Here is a 19,628-nt window from a genome sequence, read left to right as displayed (position 1 = left end):
CGGGGGGTAGGGAGTTCTCGTTCTTCTCCCATGTACATCAGGCTTACTCCCGGATTGACTTTTTTGTCTTCAGCAGGGCGTTGATTCCGAGGGTGGTAGGGGCGGAGTACTCGGCGATAGCATTGGGTGGACCTGGGGCTGGGGGAGGGGAAGGACCAACACCCGCTGTAGAGGTTAGAGGTGGGGCTGTCGGACGAGGAGGTATGTGAGCGGGTCCGGAGGTGTATAGAAGGGTATTTGGAAACTAATGACAATGGGGAGGTGCAGGTGGGGGTGGTCTGGGAGGCGTTGAAGGCGGTGGTTAGGGGGAGCTGATTTCTATTAGGGCATACAGGGAGAGGGGGGAGAAAAAGGAGAGGAAGAGGTTGGTGGAAGAAATGGTAAGGGTGGACAGGAGGTACGCAGAGGTCCCGGAAGAAGGCCTTTTGAGGAGGCGTCGTAGTCTCCAAGCGGAGTTTGATATATTGACCACCCGGAAAGCGGAGGCGCAGTGGAGGAGGGCGCAAGGGGCGGTATATGGGTACGGGGAGAAGGCAAGTCGGATGCTGGCCCACCAGCTCCGGAAGCGGGAGGCGGCGAGGGAGATAGGGGGAGTTAGGGACGGAGGAGGGAGTCTGGTGCGGAGTGCAAGGGGCATTAACGGAGTGTTCAGGACCTTCTATGAGGAGTTATACCGGTCAGTGCTCCCTGGGGAGGAGGGTGGGATGGACCGCTTTTTGGACAAGCTGGAGTTCCCGAGAGTTGGGGAGGAGCGGGCGGAGGGTCTGGGGGCACCAGTCGAGTTGGAGGAACTGATTAATCCGATGGGGAGTATGCAGTCAGGGAAGGCACCGGGGCCTGACGGGTTCCCGGTGGAATTTTACAAGAGGTTTTCAGACCTGTTCGGCCCGCTGCTAGTGAGGACCCTGAATGAGGCGAGGGAGGGAGAGGGGGGGGGGGGGGGGGGGGGGGGGGGCTTGCCCCCGACAATGTCCAGGGCATTAATTTCATTGATTTTGACGCGGGATAAGGACCCCCTCCAGTGTGGTTCTTACAGGCCGATCTCGCTCTTCAATGTGGACGCGAAGCTACTGGCCAGGAGGGTGGAGGAGGTGGTCCCGCAGGTCATTCACGAGGACCAAACGGGTTTTGTGAAGGGGAGGCAGCCGAATGTCAATGTGCGGCGGCTTCTCAACGTCATAATGATGCCGGCGGTGGACGGGAAGGCGGAGATAGTGGCATCGATGGATGTGGAGAAAGCTTTTGACAGGGTGGAGTGGAGCTACCTGTGGGAGGTATTGAGGAGGTTTGGTGAGGGATTTATTAGGTGGGTGAGGCTGCTGTATAATGCTCCAGTGGCGAGCGTGGTGACGAATGGGAGGAGGTCGGAGGACTTTCGGTTGTACCGGGGGACGAGGCGGGGCGCCCCCTGTCTCCCTTGCTGTTCGCGTTGCCGATCGAACCCCTTGCCATGGCGCTGAGGGAATCGAGGAACTGGAGGGGGATTGTGCGGAGGGTGGGTGGGGGGGGGGGGGGGGGGGGGGGGGGGGGAGCACCGGCTGTCGCTGTATGCGGACGATTTATTGCTGTACATTGCAAATCCGGCGTTAGGATGCCAGAGGTGATGAGGATTCTGGGGGAGTTTGGAGACTTCTCTGGCTATAAGCTCAATGTGGGGAAGAGTGAGCTGTTTGTGGTGCATATGGGGGACCAGGAGAAAGAGATAGGGGAGCTCCCCTTGAAAAGGGCAGAGAGGAGATTCAGATACCTGGGAGTCCAGATAGCCAGGAGCTGGGGGGCCCTGCATAGGGTAAACTTCACGAGGCTGGTGGAGCAGATGGAGGAGGAGTTCAGGAGGTGGGATGTGTTGCCACTCTTCCTAGTGGGCAGGGTCCAGTCGGTTAAGATGACCGTGCTCCCGAGGTTTCTGTTCCTCTTCCAGTGTTTACCCATCATGATCCCGAAGGCTTTTTTTAGGAGGGTTAACAGGAGTATTATGGGGTTTCTGTGGGCGCAGAAGACCCCAAGGGTGAGGAGGGTATTCTTGGAGCGAGGCAGGGAAATGGGTGGATTGGCGCTGCCCAACCTGTGTGCGTATTACTGGGCTGCGAACGTGGCAATGATTCGTAGGTGGGTGATGGAGGGGGAGGGAGCCGCATGGAAGAGGATGGAGGCGGCGTCCTGTGTGGGCACGAGTTTAGAGGCGCTGGTGACGGCCCCGTTGCCGCTCCCCCCGGCAAGGTACTCTACGAGTCAGGTAGTGGTGGCTTCCCTCAAAATCTGGGGGCAGTGGAGGCGGCATAGGGGGGAAGTGAAGGCCTCAGTTTGGTCCCCGATACGGGGGAACCACCGGGTTGTACCAGGGAGGATAGATGGAGGGTTTCTGAGTTGGCACAGGGCAGGTATCAGGCGGATGGGGACCTCTTCCTCGACGGGAAGTTTGCGACCTTAGAGGAGTTGGAGGGGAAGTGGGGTCTACCCCCAGGGAATTCCTTTAGGTACATGCAGATTAGGGCGTTTGTTAGGCGGCAGGTCGCAGAGTTTCCGCTATTGCCGCCAAGGGGGGTTCAGGATTGGGTGCTCTCGGGGACGTGGGTCGGTGAGGGTAGGATCTCTGCAATTTATCAGGTGATGCAGGAGGGGGAGGAGGCCTCGGTGGAAGAGCTGAAAGCGAAGTGGGAGGAGGAGTTAGGGGAGGAGATTGAGGAGGGGACGTGGGCGGATGCCCTGGGGAGGGTGAATTCCTCCTCCTCTTGCGCAAGGCTTAGTCTAATCCAACTAAAGGTGCTGCATAGGGCGCATATGACTGGGACCAGACTACGGGTTCGTTACGGGTGTTTGTTCTCATGGTTTTATGCTTATTTCTTTTTCTTGTTAATTTATTGTTTTTGTATTGGAGGGGAGGGGTTACTGTTTTTCTTTGTTGTGATAAAATTTGTTGTTGAAAATTTGAATAAAAATTACTTTTTAAAAAAGCCAGAGGGCACTAGGTTTCCCGCTCTCTCTGGACCCAGCTACTGAGACAGTCAGATTTCAGAGCTAGCCAGTGCAAACACTATGTGGTAACTAGTAAGTCTGGTCAGGCTAGTATTCAGTCTCCAGTCAAGTCAGCATAGTGTCAACCCACAGTTGAACATGTATAATAGTTAAGACGTTAAATAAAATCGTGTTGCATCTTATCAAGTGTGGGAAGTCTGTCTCTCGCTACACTGCATCAAGTGCAGTCCACATCGACCCAGCCAGCCCCACACATCACACTGAGGGAGAATCCAGAATGTCCAATTCACCTAACAACACGTCTTTCCGGGCTTGTGGGAGGGAACTGGAGAGCCCAGAGGAAACCCACGCTGACATAGGGAGAATGTGCAGACTCCGCACAGCCAGTGGCCCAAGTCGGGAATCGAACCCGGGTCCCTGGCACTGTGAAGCAGCAGTGTTAACCACTATGCTACGATGCTGCGTTCAGACAAGGAGATTTGACACTTCAAGTCTGCTTCTTATGTTCCATTCTTATTTCATTTTTATTTCAGTTTAGAATATAGAACATAGAAAATACAGCACAGAACAGGCCCTTTGGCCTACGATGTGCTGAACGTTGGTCCTAGATTAAGAACAAATCAGTCTACACCCCAGCATTCGACTGTAATCCATGTACCTATACAATAGCCGCTTGAAGGTCCTAATCTTTCCGACTCAACTACTTCCGCAGGCAGTGTATTCCATGTCCTTACTACTCTCTGGGTAAAGAACCTACCTCTGACATCCCCCCCCCCCCCCATATATCTTCCACCATTCACCTGAAATTTATGTCCCCTTGTGATAGTTTGTTCCACCCGAGGAAAAAGTCTCTAACTATCTACTCTATCTATTCCCCTGATCATCTTATAAACCCCTATCAAGTCGCCCCTCAACCTTCTCCATTCTAATGAGAAAAGGCCGAGCACGCTCAACCTTTCCTCGTAAGACCTACTCTCCATTCCAGGCAACATCCTGGTAAATCTCCTTTGCACCTTTTCCAAAGCTTCCACATCCTTCCTACAATGAGGCGACCAGAACTGCACACAGTACTCCAAATGTGGCCTTACCAGGGTTGTGTACAGCTGCATCATCACCTCACGGCTTTTAAATTCAATCCCCCTGCTAATGAACGCTAGCACACCATAGGCCTTCTTCACAGCTCTATCCACTTGAGTGGCAACTTTCAAAGATCTATGAACATAGGCCTCAAAATCTCTCTGCTCCTCCACATTGCCAAGAACCATACCGTTAACCCTGTATTCCGCATTCATATTTGCCCTCCCAAAATGGACAACCTCATACTTTTTAGGGTTAAACTCCATCTGCCACTTCTCAACCCAGCTCTGCATCCTATCTATGACTCTTTGCAGACGACAACAGCCCTCCTCGCTATTCACAACTCCACCAATCTTCGTATCGTCTGCAAATTTACTGACCCACCCTTCAACTCCCTCATCCAAGTCATCAATGAAAGTCACAAACAGCAGAGGACCCAGAACTGATCCCTGCGGTACGCCACTGGTAGATTAAAAGAAACTCAAAAGGATGAATCTTATTTAAAAATCTAAACATTTATCAGTGCAGTTTTGTGTATTTAAGTCTTGTTAAATACTTTTAGGAACATGGAGCGGGATTCTCTGATCCTGAGGCTAAGTGTTGACGCCGTCGTAAACGCCGCTCCAGCTGTCAATCCCGCCGTTAGATGGGTGGCGCGGGGTCGACGCATGCGCAGTAGGAACGGCACAATTGCCGCGCCTGCATGGTGGCTCCCTTCTCCGCGCCGGCCCCAACGCAACATTGCGTAGGGCTACAGGAGTTAGCGCGGAACAAAAGAGGTCCCCAGCCCTAGAGGCCGGCCCGCCGATTGGTAGGCCCCCATCGCGGGCCAGGCCACAAGGGAGCCCCCTCCCCCTCCCACCAGGCCGCCCCCAGACGCATACACGCCAAGTTCCCGCCGAGTAAGAGAGGTGTGGGCGGCGCTGGCGGGTCTCGGCTTTTTCAGCGTGGCCGCTCAGCCCACCCAGGCCGAGAATCGGCAGGGGGGGGGGCCCGTTGAGAGGCCCCCGACCAGCGCCGCACCGACTACGCCGACGCCAATGGCGCCGATTCTCCGCTCAACGGTGAATCGGCGGACCAGCGTTGGGGCGGCGCGGCGTGATTCACGCCAGTCCCAGCGATTCTCCGGCCGGGCCCCGGGGTGAGAGAATCCCGGCCATGATGCTCTTATCTTCCGCATCTGCTTTGGTGGCTATTAGCTTCCTGGTTGTTCATCGCATAATAGTTCACGATCCATCAGTCAGTGATGTCTATGTAATTCTATGTATTACTATGTCATTGTCAAGTACAATAGTTGGAACTAATCACACTATGTTTAGTGAATAAAGCTAAATCACACAAAACCTTCTCAAGTGCCTACCATATCTGCGATGGGATTCTCACTTGGCGCCAGGGCAGGTTTTGTGCACTTCTACGACAGCAAAACTGATGCTGCACCTGGACCGAATCAGTGGCCGTTGAAGGGCTTTCACCTGTGTAACGTGGAACACGGTCGATTCCAATGGAAGACGGTGTCGGATTTTCCGACACCAGAATTGACACTCGAGAGGCTGACAAGCTGCAGCCGCATATTGGCACCCTACTCCCCTCACACACTCATCCCAGCCAACAAGATGGCACTGGTTGCGCTGGAGCCCACCCATCCACTGATGGGTCGGCTGGGGCCAGAGGGCACCTAGGGTATGTCCTGGGGGGACATCCATACGACCCATTGCCCGAAGTTCACAGTGGGCAGTTAGCGGTGTGAGCAGCTACATTGCTGCCTTACACGCTGCAGCAACAGTATTCCGTGCCCGTCCACCCCGACCCTTCAACCCACCACCTGGCCACCCCCCACTGCTCAACCCAGCCCCGGCAGATGCACCCAAGTCAACATCACAACTGTCAGCATATGGTGGTGATGTTGGACACTTTCCACACCCCTCTCACTCCCTCATCAGCCATGGCACACGAGTGAACCTCGCCACCAGGAATGCCCCCTGGTGGAGACGAAGAATGGCGGAGGGCCCAGAGAATACCGGGTCAGGCCCGCTATTGATATACTAAGTGTGTTTACAGTGCGTGCGGAGTGAAATGCATTGATGCCACTGTCGAGGCACTGGAGAATTGCGATTTGGCGTGAAAATGGCGGCCAAACCAATTCTCCACCCAATCGCGTTTCCCGATTTTGCCATTGGCCAATGGAGAACCCTGCCCCTGGTTTATGCCAGCTTGTTCAGCATGGGAAACCACAAGGTACAGTGATCAGTAAAATCACACGACACACAGAATACAGACTCCCCTCTTTTCTTTTTATTCAATATTTACACAGACACAAGCAATTAATCTGGCTTGGTCCTAATGTAACAGCTGTCATGTAAACATCTTTGCATTGGAAACTTGCCACAGAACAATTTCCTGTCACCGACAGAGCGAGGCTTCAATTGGGACTAAAACCCAATACCATTGTGCCTAAATACCTGGGAATAACTGGGTTATTTGAGCTGTACATTGTTTCCTTTTAAGGAGGCAGTGCTGCACTTCATAACCACTTCTACTTAAATTGTCATTAGCATAAATGGCCTATTCACAATGCATTTCTGCAATTTCCAAAAAGTTCAAACATGATAAAGTTGTACTATTTTTGAAGGATTTGCCACCCCCCCCCCCCCCCCCACCCCACTTCCCCCCCCCCCCACCCCCCCCACAGCTTCAATTCATCACCCACAATTCCACCGGGTATCTTGCTTTATTCCCTTGTTTCACAGAGGTTTATTTTCTGGGGGGGGGGGGGTGGTATCCTGCTCTCATTGATGTCACCCCACTATTTGAAAGGTAAAGGTTGCCCCAAAGCTATATTACACCGTGTGCGGCCTTAACAAGCTGAGAGAGGGGTTTCCACCACTCGCTGAAAGGAAGTCCCGCCCTCGAGAGCTACCGACTAACCTTGCAGTCCCAGCAGTGCCAGAACTTGTAAATGGTTCCACAAAGGATACAGCACAGATCCCAGAGTGAGGTGAGTCTGGGCATTTGAGGGTGGGGGGGGGGGGGGGGGGTGGGGGGGGGGGGGGGGGGGGGGTGGGGGGGGGTGTTGGGGATAGGGCTGTGGCTGGGGTAGAAATCACAGAGAGAGGCATGTATCTTGGAGGGATGCACACAGAACAAATGATGAAAAGGTGGATGCCCCAATCTTGCCCACCTTCAAGTGTACAGCGTACTGATGCACAATCAATGGACACGAAACGTAGATGAAGTCCGAACGATAGGCTTTAATGCACAAGAAGTGTGCCCAGCAGCAGGCGTACAGACGAAAGCCCGACTGCCGGGAAGCACGGGTACTTATATCCCGCCTCGTAGGCGGAGCTACCTACCTCTTAGCCAATCGGCTGAGAGGCACATGACTTACCCGGGCCAATGGGCAGCGAGTCCTCTGCACCAATAGCAGCTCACTTCCAGGTACCGTAATACCCCTAGTCATACTACCACATTCACCCCTTGTTGAAAAAGAACCGGGGGGGGGGGGGTACAGGAAACGCGGACATGAGGGAGGGGGCATGTCCCGTGAGTACGTGAGAGACTGGTAGTATGACTAGAGATATTTAGGTCGTACCATTGCATTGATGGCTGCCCACTGGCCCGCAGCTATGTGCAAAATACAACAACTATGTATAGTGTATAAAATTGGGGGAGTGGGAAAAATGGAGAAGAGGCAAGGAAAACAAGAGTCCATTCGCAGGCAAGAGTCCACCAGTAGGTCACATCAATTCAATCAGTCGATTGGGCGCCTTCGATGTCCTGCTTGACCTGCGCAGCGGTACCAGCGACATTGGAGTGGTGGTCGTCCGTGACTCCGGGAGCGATGATCTTGTTCCTGTGTCCGTACCCCTGGTCGGAGCTAGCGGGGGCCATGCCAGGAGAGGGGATTCCTGTCCACTGGGCCGTGTGTGCGTCGGTGGGACTGGGAGGGTGGGGGCCTGGGGGCAGTTGGGGTTGGGGGGGCTGCTGGTGCTGGGGGATGTGGCCGAGATCCAGTGGGTGCCAGGTCCCGAAGGGAGACCGTGTCCTGTCGGCCGTCGGGATACTCCACATACGCGTATTGCGGATTCACGTGGAGTAGCTGGGCTCTTTCGACCAACGGGTCCGACTTGTGCACCCGCACGTGCTTCTGGAGCAGAATGGGTCCGGGGGTAGCCAGCCAGGTCGGGAGTGGGGTCCCAGAGGAAGACTTCCTGGGAAAAGCAAGAAGGCGTTCGTGAGGTGTTTGGTTAGTGGAGGTACAGAGAAGTGACCGGATTGAGTGGAGGGCGTCTGGGAGGACCTCTTGCCAGTGGGAAACTGGGAGATTTCTGGACCGTAGGGCCAGTAGGACGGTCTTCCAGACCGTACCGTTCTCCCTCTCGACCTGTCCGTTCCCCCGGGGGTTGTAACTGGTCGTCCTGCTGGAGGCGATGACCCTGCTGAGCAGGAATTGATGCAGCTCATCGCTCATAAATGAGGACCCTCGATCGCTATGGATGTATGCGGGGTAACCGAACAGGGAGAAGATGGTGTGTAGGGCTTTAATAATGGTGGTCGTGGTCCTGTCGGGGCAGGGGATGGCGAAAGGGAAGCGGGAGTACTCGTCAATCACATTGAGGATGTACGTGTTGCGGTTGTTGGATGGGAGGGGACCTTTGAAGTCCATGCTGAGATGATCAAAGGGGCGGAGAGCCTTTATCGGGGCGGGAGAAGTGCGGCTTGCACTCCGCGCAGATGTGGCATTCCCTGGTCACTGTCCTGACCTCCTCGATGGAGTAGGGCAGGTTGCGGGTCTTTATGAAGTAGAAAAAGCGGGTGACCCCCGGGTGACAGAGGTCCGCGTGGAGGGTTCGGAGGCGGTCCACTTGTGCTTTGGCACAGGTGGTGCGGGACAGGCATCGGGAGGCTCGTTTAGCTTCCCAGGACGATACAAGATATCGTAGTTGTACGTGGACAACTCGATCCGCCACCGCAAGATCTTATTGTTCTTTATCTTGCCCCTCGGTGCATTATCAAACATGAAAGCTACTGACCGTTGGTCTGTGAGGAGGGTAAACCTCCTGCCGGCCAGATAGTGCCTCCAATGTCGCACAGCTTCGACAATGGCCTGTGCCTCCTTTTCCACCGAGGAATGGCGGATTTCGGAAGCATGGAGGGTACGGGAGAAGAATGCCACGGGTCTGCCCGCTTGATTGAGGGTGGCCGCCAGAGCTACATCAGACGCGTCGCTCTCGACCTGGAAGGGAAGGGACTCGTCAATAGCTCGCATCGTGGCCTTCGCAATGTCTGCTTTGATGCGGCTAAAGGCCTGGCGGGCCGTCATCGACAGGGGAAAAGTGGTGGACTGGATGAGTAGGCGGGCATTGTCGGCGTAATTGGGGACCCACGGGGCGTAATATGAGAAGAAGCCCAAACAGCGCTTGAGGGCTTTGAGGGAGTGGGGGAGGGGAAGCTCCATCAGCGGACGCATGCGTTCGGGGTCGGGGGCTATCACTCCGTTACGCACTACGTAGCCGAGGATGGCTAGATGGTCAGTGCTAAACACGCACTTATCGTTATTGTAGGTTAGATTAAGGAGTTTTACGGTACGGAGGAATTTTCAGAGGTTGGTATTGTGGTCCTGTTGGTCGTGGCCGCAGATGGTGACATTATCGAGATACGGGAAGGTTGCCCGTAAACCATTCGGTCCGTCTCCCAGACCGAGACCCCGTTTGTGACACTAAAAGGAACCCTTAAAAGTGGTAGAGTCGCCCATCTGCTTCGAACGCAGTGTACTTTCGGTCAATCGCGCGGATGGGGAGCTGGTGGTAGGTGGACTTGAGGTCCACCGTGGAAAAGACCTTGTACTGCGCGATCCTGTTGAGCAGGTCGGAGATACGGGGGAGAGGATACGCGTCCAGCTGCGTAAATCTGTTGATGGTCTGACTGTAGTCTATGACCATCCTATTTTTCTCCCCGGTCTTGACCACCAGCACTTGTGCTGGCCAGGGGCTGTTGCTAGCCTCGATAACCCCTTCCTTCAGAAGCCTTTGGACTTCGGACCTGATGAAGGTCCGGTCCTGGGTACTGTACCGTCTGCTCCTGGTGGCGACGGGTTTGCAATCCGGGGTGAGGTTTGCAAACAACGATGGGAGACCTACCTTGAGGGACGCGAGGCTGCAGACAGTAAGGGGGGGCATAGGGCCGCCGAATTTGAACGTTAAACTCTGGAGGTTGCACTGGAAATCTAACCCCAGGAATGCTGCCGCACAGAGGTGGGGAAGAGCTTGTAGTTTTTAAACTCCCTCCCCTGGACCGTGAGGTCCGCTATGCAGCACCCTTTGATCTGGACCAAGTGTGAACCGGAGGCCAGAGCGATTTTTTGTCTTACCGGGTAAATGGGAAGTGCACAGTGTCTTACCGTGGCGGGGTGGATGAAACTCTCTGTGCTCCCGGAGTCCAGCAGGCAGCTTGTCTCATGGCCGTTGAGGAGGATCTTCGTGGTTGCCATGGACAGCGTGCGGGGCCGCGACTGGTCCAATGTTACTGAGGCGAGTCGTGGCAGGAACTCCGAGTCGTCATCCGGCAGTGAGCAGACGCCTGCGGGGTCCTCGGTGGCGATCCAAGATGGCGGCGCCCATCGGCCGCACGTGGTGGGGGTTGAACAAAATGGCGGCGCCCAGGATCACACGTGGCGTCGGGGGCCCAAAATGGCGGTGCCCGGGATCACTCATGGCGAGGGGGGGTGGGGGCAGCGAGGTCTGCGGGCTGCACGGGGCCCTTGAGGAGAGCGGGGGGGGGGTGGACCCGCGGTCGCTGCCACTGCTCAGGGCTGCAGCGACGCTTTAGACTGACAAACGGCCGCAAAGTGGCCCTTCTTGCCGCAGCCTTTACAGGTTGCGGTGCGGGCCGGGCAGCGATGGCGGGGGTGCTTTGCCTGGCCGCAAAAGTAGCAGTGGGCCCCCGTGGGTTTATCGGGGCGCCCTGCAGTGCAGTCCTGGGGGGGTCTGAGTCTGCGGGGGTGAGGGGGGTCGCGTTCCATGCTGCCCAGGGGGCCGCCGCGTGGTCAGGAGCTTGCACGCGGGCGTTACGATTGGCGACATCTAGAGAGGAGGCGAGGGCCCGTGCCTCAGTGAGGCTTAAAGTTTCTTTCTCTAAATGTCTCTGGCGAATCTGCGAAGATTGCATACCCGCAACGAAAGCGTCTCTGATTAAAAGTTCGTTGTGCTCGGCCGCAGAAACTTGTGGGCAGGCACAGTTCCTCCCCAGAACAAGGAGGGCCCGGTAAAATTAGTCTAGAGACTCACTAGGGAATTGCTGCCTCGTGGCCAGTAAGTGCCGAGCGTAGACCTGGTTCACTGGCCGGATGAAATGTCCTTTAAGCAAGTCCATGGCCGCGTCGTAGTCTGTCGTGTCCTCTATGAGCGTGTACACGGCGGTGCCGACGCACGAGTGGAGGATATGCAATTTCTGTTCCCTCGTCGGAACGTTTTCGGCTGTGCTCAAGTAAGTATTGAAACACGCCAGCCAGTGTTTAAACGTTGCTGTTGCATTTGCTGCGTGTGGGCTGAGTCGAAGACACTCCGGCTTGATACGAAGCTCCATCCTTTAAAATCTTGTGCATTAAATTGATGCACAATCAATGGACACGAGACGTAGATGAGATCCGAACGACAGGCTTTAATGCACAAGATGTGTGCCCGGCAGCAGACGTACAGAAGAAAGGCCAACTGCCAGGCAGCACGGGTACTTATATCCCGCCTCGTAGGCGGAGCTACCTACCTCTTAGCCAATCGGTTGAGAGGCACATGACTTACCTGGGCCAATGGGCAGCGAGTCCTCTGCACCAATAGCAGCTCACTTCCAGGTACCGCAATACCCCTAGTCATACTACCACACGTACTCTGGCTATGGAGGTAGAACGAGACAGTTCGGGATTTCAATAGGTCTAATTGTGGGTGGGCTAGTGGGCACGTTCCCCAGCCGCCATGTGGGGAATAGGTTGCGGGTTGGCAGGAAGCATATTTTACATGCCTACCCCAGCCACACTGCCAAACGCATGCCTGGCTGGGGGGGTGGGGTGGAGGGGAGTGCGGGGGTGGGTGGTCGGTGGACACTATAAAATCTACCCCACAATGTTTCTATCAGCTCATTGCTTAAAATTATTTAATGGTTTCAGATGATGACAGCAGAGATCAATACTTTAAAAATTAGCTTTGCATTTATATCTTCTCTTCTTAGTCATCACTTGACAAACAAGATCCATTGAAAATATTACACATTTATACTGGCAGTGAACTTGGGTATTGTACATGATGAAAACTGTATGGCACCTTCTCATACTTCACTACATGCTGTGATCTACACAAGGAGCTGACAGCTACTGCACATATGTACCAGTTTTCTCTCCCAAGGGAATTTGCTTGATTACAATTCACTTGAAGGTAGAGTTTATTTTATAGCTGGTTGCACCAGCTTTAACAGTGGTTTTGTTGAAGATGTAGCTTAAAATTGGTGTTTCTGTTACATTTACCACGTGGGCGGCACGGTGGCAGAGCACTGTGGTTAGCACTGTTGCCTCACAGCGCCAGGGACCTGGATTCAATTCCAGCCTTGGGTGTCTGTGTGGAGTCTGCACGTTTTCCCCGTGTCTGTGTGGGTTTCCTCCGAGTGCTCTGGTTTCCTCCCACAGTCCAACGATGTGCAGGTTAGGTGGATTGGTCATGATAAATTTCCCATAGTGTTCAAAAGGTTAGGTGGGGTTCTGGGGTTACAGGGATAGGGTGGGGGAGTGGGCCTTGGTAGGGTGTTCATTCAGAGGTTCAGTGTTGACTCGATGGGCCGAATGGCCTCCTTCTACACTATAGGGATTCTATGGCCGGATTCACCCCCAACCGGCGGGCAGGCCGTACCGGCGCCAAAGAATAGCGTGAACCACTCCGGCGCCGGGCCGCCTGGAAGTTGCAGAATCCTCCACACTTCCGGGGGCTAGGCTGGAGCTGGAGTGGTTGGCGCTGTGCCAACCGGCACTGAAGGTCCTCCGCCGACCGGCGCAAGTTGGCGCGGGAGCGCCGGTGTGTTCTGGCGCATGCGCAGGGGGTTTCTTCTCCGCGTCGGCCGTGGCGGATCTTTACAGAGGCCAGCGCGGAGGGAAAGAGTGCCCCCATGGCACAGGCCCGCCTGCAGATCGGTGGGCCCCGATCGCAGGCCAGGCCACAGTGCCCCCCCCCCCCAGGGTCGGATCCCCCCGCGCCCCCCCCCCCCCCCCCCCCCGAGGACTCCGCAGGCCGCCCTCAGAGCCAGGTCCCGCTGGTATAGACCTTGTGTAGTTCACGCCGGCGGGACTGGCCGAAAACAGGCGGCCGCTCGGCCCATTGGGACCCGGAGAATCCTGCTAACGACCCTCCGACCAGCGCAACGTGATCCCCGCCCCACCAAAAAGCCGGTGCCGGAGAATTCGGCAGCCGGCATCGGAGTGGAGGGACGGAATTCTCCGACCCGGTGGGGGGTTGGAGAATCCCGCCCTGTGTGTTTTATTGCCTAATGAATATCATGTTTAATATACAAGCATGAAAAGCACATGCCATTCAGGCCATCCAGATGCTTTTTCTCCTGATCAATTTATGTTACACTATACCTGACTCAATCTCTTTACAACTTCTCCCTGAGTCTCAAAGGAAATCCCTGAAAGCTGTAGAATAACTGCTCACCTTCACCATTCAAACGTGGCTGGTGAATTCCAGAGATCCAAGGTGTTGCATTTAAATAAGACTATCCTCCAACAGCGAAAGAAATAATTGGATGGAATACACAGGAGAAATGATCAATTGGAGAACTGATGACTAATAATTTGATGAACAGAGAGAAACATTGAAGCCTAGTGTGATGTAACATGCTGTGCTTCCTTGGTTTAGAGCTATTGCTATTACAATGTGATGTTGTACGAAGTAAATCATGGCATGATGGGAAAACTGGTTAACTACTGGGTACAATGTAAGAAAAGCTGACTTTGCATGACCTAAAGTCTGAATAGGATCAGAGAAGGTCAAGCTGATCCGAAATGTCTGGGCTCCATAAATTCTGATAAGACTAACTCGTCATAACCCAAAGCAGTCTAAATACGACAAGATAAGGTCAAGTCTCCTCTGACTCTTAAACATTCCATCAAAGGACAAAATAATGATCTGAGTGATGGGACAGAGACCTGAAAGGTCAGCAAGGTGACGCCTGTTTTATGATATTGCTTATGTTTGTACTTCTGATCGAATTCCTGACCAAGCTGTAGTCACATAATCCTGATTCTGATAATGTATAAATACTGAGCTAATTTTCTGTGAAAGCGCGAACTTGAGTAGGAATCAGCAGTGACACACCCTGCTCTCTGACCTCAACTTTCAGCCAAGATTGCATGCAGTCTGTTTGAAAATAAAGTCTTGTTATGTTTTCTTAATGAGCATTGTTTAACCTTTCTACTACAGTCCAGAAGCGGGAAAAATATTGACTTCTACAACAAGGTTACACATGTATTCGCAGATATCTTCAACACCTCACTCCTCCGCTCTGAGGTCTCCACCTCCTTCAAGAAGACCACCATAATACCAGAGAAGAACAAGGTAGCCTGTCTCAACGACTACCGACCAGTGGCCCTGACATCTGTTATCATAAAATGCTTCGAGCGGCTAGTCATGAGACGGATCACTGCCAGCCACCCAGATGGTCTCGATCCACTGCAGTTTGCCTATCACCACAACCGGTCCACAGCAGACGCTATCTCACTGGCTCTACAATCAACACTCAAACATCTCAACAACAAGGCCACCTGTAAGACTGCTGTTCATCGACTACAGCTCTGCCTTCAACAACATTATCCCGACAAGTCTAATAAAAAATCTCTGCAATCCTCGACTTGACCTGTCCCTGTGCAGCTGGATCCTTGACTTCCTCACCAGCAGACCCCAATCTGTCAGGATATGTAACAGCACCACCTCCATAATAGTCCTCAACACCGGGGCCCCGCAAGGATGTGTGCTCAGCCCTCTACTGTACTCCCTACACGCGCATGACTGTGTGGAAAGATTTAACTCCACCTCAATCTATAATTTTGCGGATGATACGACTGTGGTGGGCCGTATCTCAAACAACGTCGAATCAGACTACAGGAGGGAGATAAATCACTTGGTTGCATGGTGTACCGAAAACAACCTTTCTCTAAATATCGGGAAGACCAAGAAACTGATCAATTAATTCAGGAAGCGTCGCACGACACACACTCCCGTCTGCATCAATGACTCCGAAGTGGAGATGGTCGATGGTCGATAGCTTTAAGTTCCCGGGAGTCACCATAACCAACCATCTGTCCTGGTCCACTCATGTAGATGCAACAGTCAAGAAAGCCCAACAACGTCTCTACTTCCTACGGAAGCTAAAGAGATTTGACATGTCTGCATCGACTCTCACAAACTTCTACAGATGTGCGATAGAGAGCATCCTATCTGGCTGCATCACAGCCTGGTATGGCAACTGCTCGGTCCAAGATCGCAAGAAACTGCAGACTGTGGTGAACTCAGCCCAACGCATCACACAAGCTTGCCACCCCCACATTGATTCTGTCTATACCTCCCGCTGCCTCAGGAAGGCAGACAGCATTATTGGAGACCCCGTTCCACCCAGCATTGCCTTCTTCCAGACCCTTCCGTCAGGCAGAAGGTACAGAAGTCTGAAGACCGCACATCCAGATATAGGAACAGCTTCTTCCCCACAGCTACAAGACTCCTCAATGACTCCCCCTCTGACTGATCTGTTCCCTGTAAGAACACTATTCACGACGCCCTATGCTGCTCTTGCTCATGTATTTGCTTTGTTTGGTCCCTTGTTCCACACTGTAACCAATCACTGTTTGTCGATGTGCCATTTGTCAATGTTCTCTGTTGATTATTCTTTTTGACTACTATGTACTTACTGTGTACGTTCCCTCAGCCGTAGAAAAATACTTTTCACTGTACTTTGGGACATGTAACAATAAATCAAATTAAATCACGTAACAGGGGTTGGGGTGGGAGTGGGAGTGGGGGTGGTTTAGCTCAGTTGGCTGGACAGCTGGTCTGTGATGCAGAATAAGGCCAGCAGCATGGGTTCAATTCCCATGCCTGCTGAGGTCATTTATGAAGCCCCCCCCCCTTCTCAACCTTGTCCCTCGCCTGAGGTGTGGTGATCCTCAGGTTATATCACCACCAGTCAGCTATCCACCTCAAGGGTGGTCATCTGGGACTGTAGCGACTTTACTTTTGCAAGTAACAAAGCCACCTGTAGGCCTGTCGCAATATAAGAGAAAGCAAAACTACAATTTCACATTATGATATCAGAGAATATCTGGTACAACCAGCATTCCTGCTCCAGGCTTTTGAACTTAATGAAAGGACAAGCTGGAGATTCCCTGACTCGCCCCGTTGAAGTACAGCTGAAAACTGTGAATACTGAATTTGTCTTTATGTCATTGCACATTATACTATTCCATAATATACGAGTAGATCCCAAATACACTCTTGGATTTAAAACTACACTGCTTTGTGCAGTACAATTTCACACAATAATATTGGAAATGTATTACAGGTATTCCAAAGTAAGATTATATTTTCCGCTGTTATGTTACATACATAGACATAGAACATACAGTGCAGAAGGAGGCCATTCGGCCCATCGAGTCTGCACCGACCCACTTAAGCCCTCACTTCCACCCTATCCCCATAACTCAATAACCCCTCCTAAACATTTTGGAGACTAAGGGCAATTTATCATGGCCAAACCACCTAACCTGTACGTCTTTGAACTGTGGGAGGAAACCGGAGCACCTGGAGAAACCCATGCAGACACGGGGAGAACGTGCAGACTCCGTACAGACAGCGACCCAAGCCGGGAATCGAACCTGGGACCCTGGCGCTGTGAAGCCACAATGCTATCCACTGTGCTACCGTGCTACCCCGTGTTCTTCTCAAATGCAGACCAGACTCGTGCACAAAGTTATGAACATCTTGTTAATAAAGTGAGGACTGCTCTGGGTCACTGTCCATGTGGAGTTTGCACATTCTACCCTTGTTTGCGTGGGGTTTGCCCCCACAACCCAAAGATGTGCAGGCTAGGTGGATTGGCCACGATAAATTGCCCCTTAATTGTAAAAAATGAATTGGGTGCCCTAAATTTATTTTTAAAAAATAAACTGAGGACTGGTGTCTGGCACCAGGGTGCCATGTGTCACAAAGATTCTTCTTCGTGATGGAATGATTGCGAGTGCCATGGTGCTGTGCAGTCCACTCGCTTCAAACCATCTGGATTAATAATCAATGATTAAGACGGAAACTTTACCTCTGAACCTGAATGAATCCATTCCTCAGCACTCCTCTGGCCTCCTAAGAAAGGTAAATGTGCATGTGGTCCGTTCTGCTGCTCCCAAACTGATATGTCTTCTGCTAGAGTGGTTGGCAACTCTGGATCATACTGCACTAGAATTTCAAGTAAGTTTAGAAAATTTTGGATCTTGTCAAAAGCATTTTTCTGGTCCGCACTGTCGCACCACTGTGGACGTAGTCTCAACAGCTGCATTAACGGTTTGTTGATTCCCACCAAGTTTGGTAGGAACTTGCCTAGTTGACTGACCATCCCAAGGCATCTTTGTAATTCTGTGATGTTTTTAGGTTGTGGGAACTCTCCAATGATCTTGTTTTTCTGCAGGTTGGCCATTATTCCTGAAGCTTGAACAATGTGGCCAAAGAATTTTATCATAGGCTTTGCACATTTACGTTTGTTTTTCAATGTCAAACTTGCTTCTTGTAGGACTTTTTGGTCATATTCTTTCCTTGATGAACCGGGTATGGGAATCTTGATACAGCATATTGCTCCTTCCATGTCTTCCAGGGTCTGAGACATTATTTTTTGGAATATCTCAGGCATAGAAGCAATTGCAAACGGCAACCTGTTAAAACAATAATGACCAAACGGGGTGAAAAAAGTAGTTAGCAATCTAATTCTCTGCCCAGAAGCAACTGTCAAAAGCCACTGCTTGCCTCCAACCTTGTGAAGTGGGTGCTTTTTGCTAATTTGGCAAGACTTTTCATCCACTAATGCCATCAGGTGAATCTCGCACTCTACTGACTTTTGAAATTGAGTCATATCCAAACAGATTCTGATTGGGCCATTAGGTTTTGGGGCTGTTACCATTCCAGGAAACCATTTCATCAGTGTCATTACTGGAGAGGTGACACCTTGTTGTAACATGTGTTCAATGTCGCTCTTGACTTTTTCTAAGGATGGGTAAGGAACCTTCCTCGTTGCAAAGAGACATATAGGGCGCAATTTAACCACTGCTTTGCCCAATGGGGATCTGGGCGGGCTGGTTAAATAGCAGGAAAGGCCAAAATTAAGATTTGCACTGGGCATAAATCAGTTTGCTATCTAACCGGCTCGCTCCCAACGGTGAGTTTCAGATCTGGAGAGCACATCATTAACCTTAATTTGGTTAGTTTCCATCTCATTAGCGAGGTTGAAGTCAAATGTAATCGCCTCTCAGGAATTATCTGGCCCCCCCCAGGGAGAAATCACGCGGGTGTCATTTAGGACTCCTTCTGAAAAACGTAAAGCTGACGTAATGGCTGCTGAGGGGAAGTGAGGAGGTGAGTAGCCATTTCCAATTTCCGGCTTGCAGCGCAAGGGAACCGAAGCTGTCAGGGGAGGGGGGGGGGGGGGGGGGGGGAATACACCTCGGGGTGTTAAGCTTGGTGGGGGGGCTGAAGCTTTCCAGGACGGGGGTCGCCCCTGTGCTGCGGTTGGAGGGGGTTGGGGTGAGGGGCTTTTCATCTTTTGAGGTCTTTGAGCCATCTTGAAATATTGTGGATACCCATATCAGGGGCGACATCAGCTGCTGCCTGTCTGTCTGACCAAACTCTTCCAGGACAGAGCCCTGCTCTTGGTTATATACTACAGGCCACTTTAACTCCCTTTAACTGTGATCAGCCTCTAATGTCATAGATGAAGGTTATAGCTAATAAGGAAATGGTCTGGTTGGTTGTGAGAGCACTTCAGAGCTGAAGGTTGTGTTTGCTGTTTTCTCCTGCTGGTGGCTGCAGATGCCTGGAGGCTGCTGTTGCTGTTTCCTTCCTTTTCTGTAGCCAGAAAGAAGGACAATTTTTTCTAAGATACCTGGCTCCAGGAACATCGGGCTCAGAGGGACGTATGAGCCCAGAAGGAATTCCAGTTTGACGCAAGAAGACACTGCGGGACCTTGGTGCACGACATTGTTCCAAATGTGCCACCTGTTGACGCTGCTGTAGAAATGCTTTCGCTGATTGCTGAGGCTTTTTTCCTGGTTTGGTGACTGCTGCATGTAGCTGCTATGTAACCGCGGGTTAAACACGCTGGGAGTAAAGGATGTTCAGCTGCACCATGAGCGCCAGTGGAATATGTGGATGCCAGGATTTGGTTCCAGTGACATTGGGCTGTGTGGGAGGGGCCTGCACAGCTGAGGCTCCTGGACTGAGAATGGCGCTGACATGTGGAACAAGCAATAAATTGATGGACAGATCATTTCTATGTCAAAGTTCTGAACATGA

At 52.3% G+C, this 19,628-nt stretch overlaps 1 protein-coding gene across 2 annotated transcripts in view; it reads right to left on the bottom strand.

The window, feature by feature from the left end:
* Window positions 1–19,628, bottom strand: part of cpne7 (copine VII) — a 215,499-nt gene that overhangs the window by 183,781 nt on the left and 12,090 nt on the right. Inside the window, exon 2 of one of the 2 annotated variants that reach the window (XM_038806483.1) lies at window positions 17,389–17,995. The exons of the other annotated variant lie outside the window; for it this stretch is intronic. Within the exon in view, the coding sequence (XP_038662411.1) occupies window positions 17,389–17,973 (585 nt within the window). The 5' untranslated portion in view covers window positions 17,974–17,995. The remainder of the gene's footprint in view (window positions 1–17,388; window positions 17,996–19,628) is intronic. 2 annotated transcript variants of the gene reach the window in all.

Source organism: Scyliorhinus canicula, chromosome 9 (assembly GCF_902713615.1).
Source record: "Scyliorhinus canicula chromosome 9, sScyCan1.1, whole genome shotgun sequence".
In the NCBI taxonomy this organism is placed as follows: domain Eukaryota; kingdom Metazoa; phylum Chordata; class Chondrichthyes; order Carcharhiniformes; family Scyliorhinidae; genus Scyliorhinus; species Scyliorhinus canicula.
This window is presented reverse-complemented; position numbering and strand designations above follow the sequence as displayed.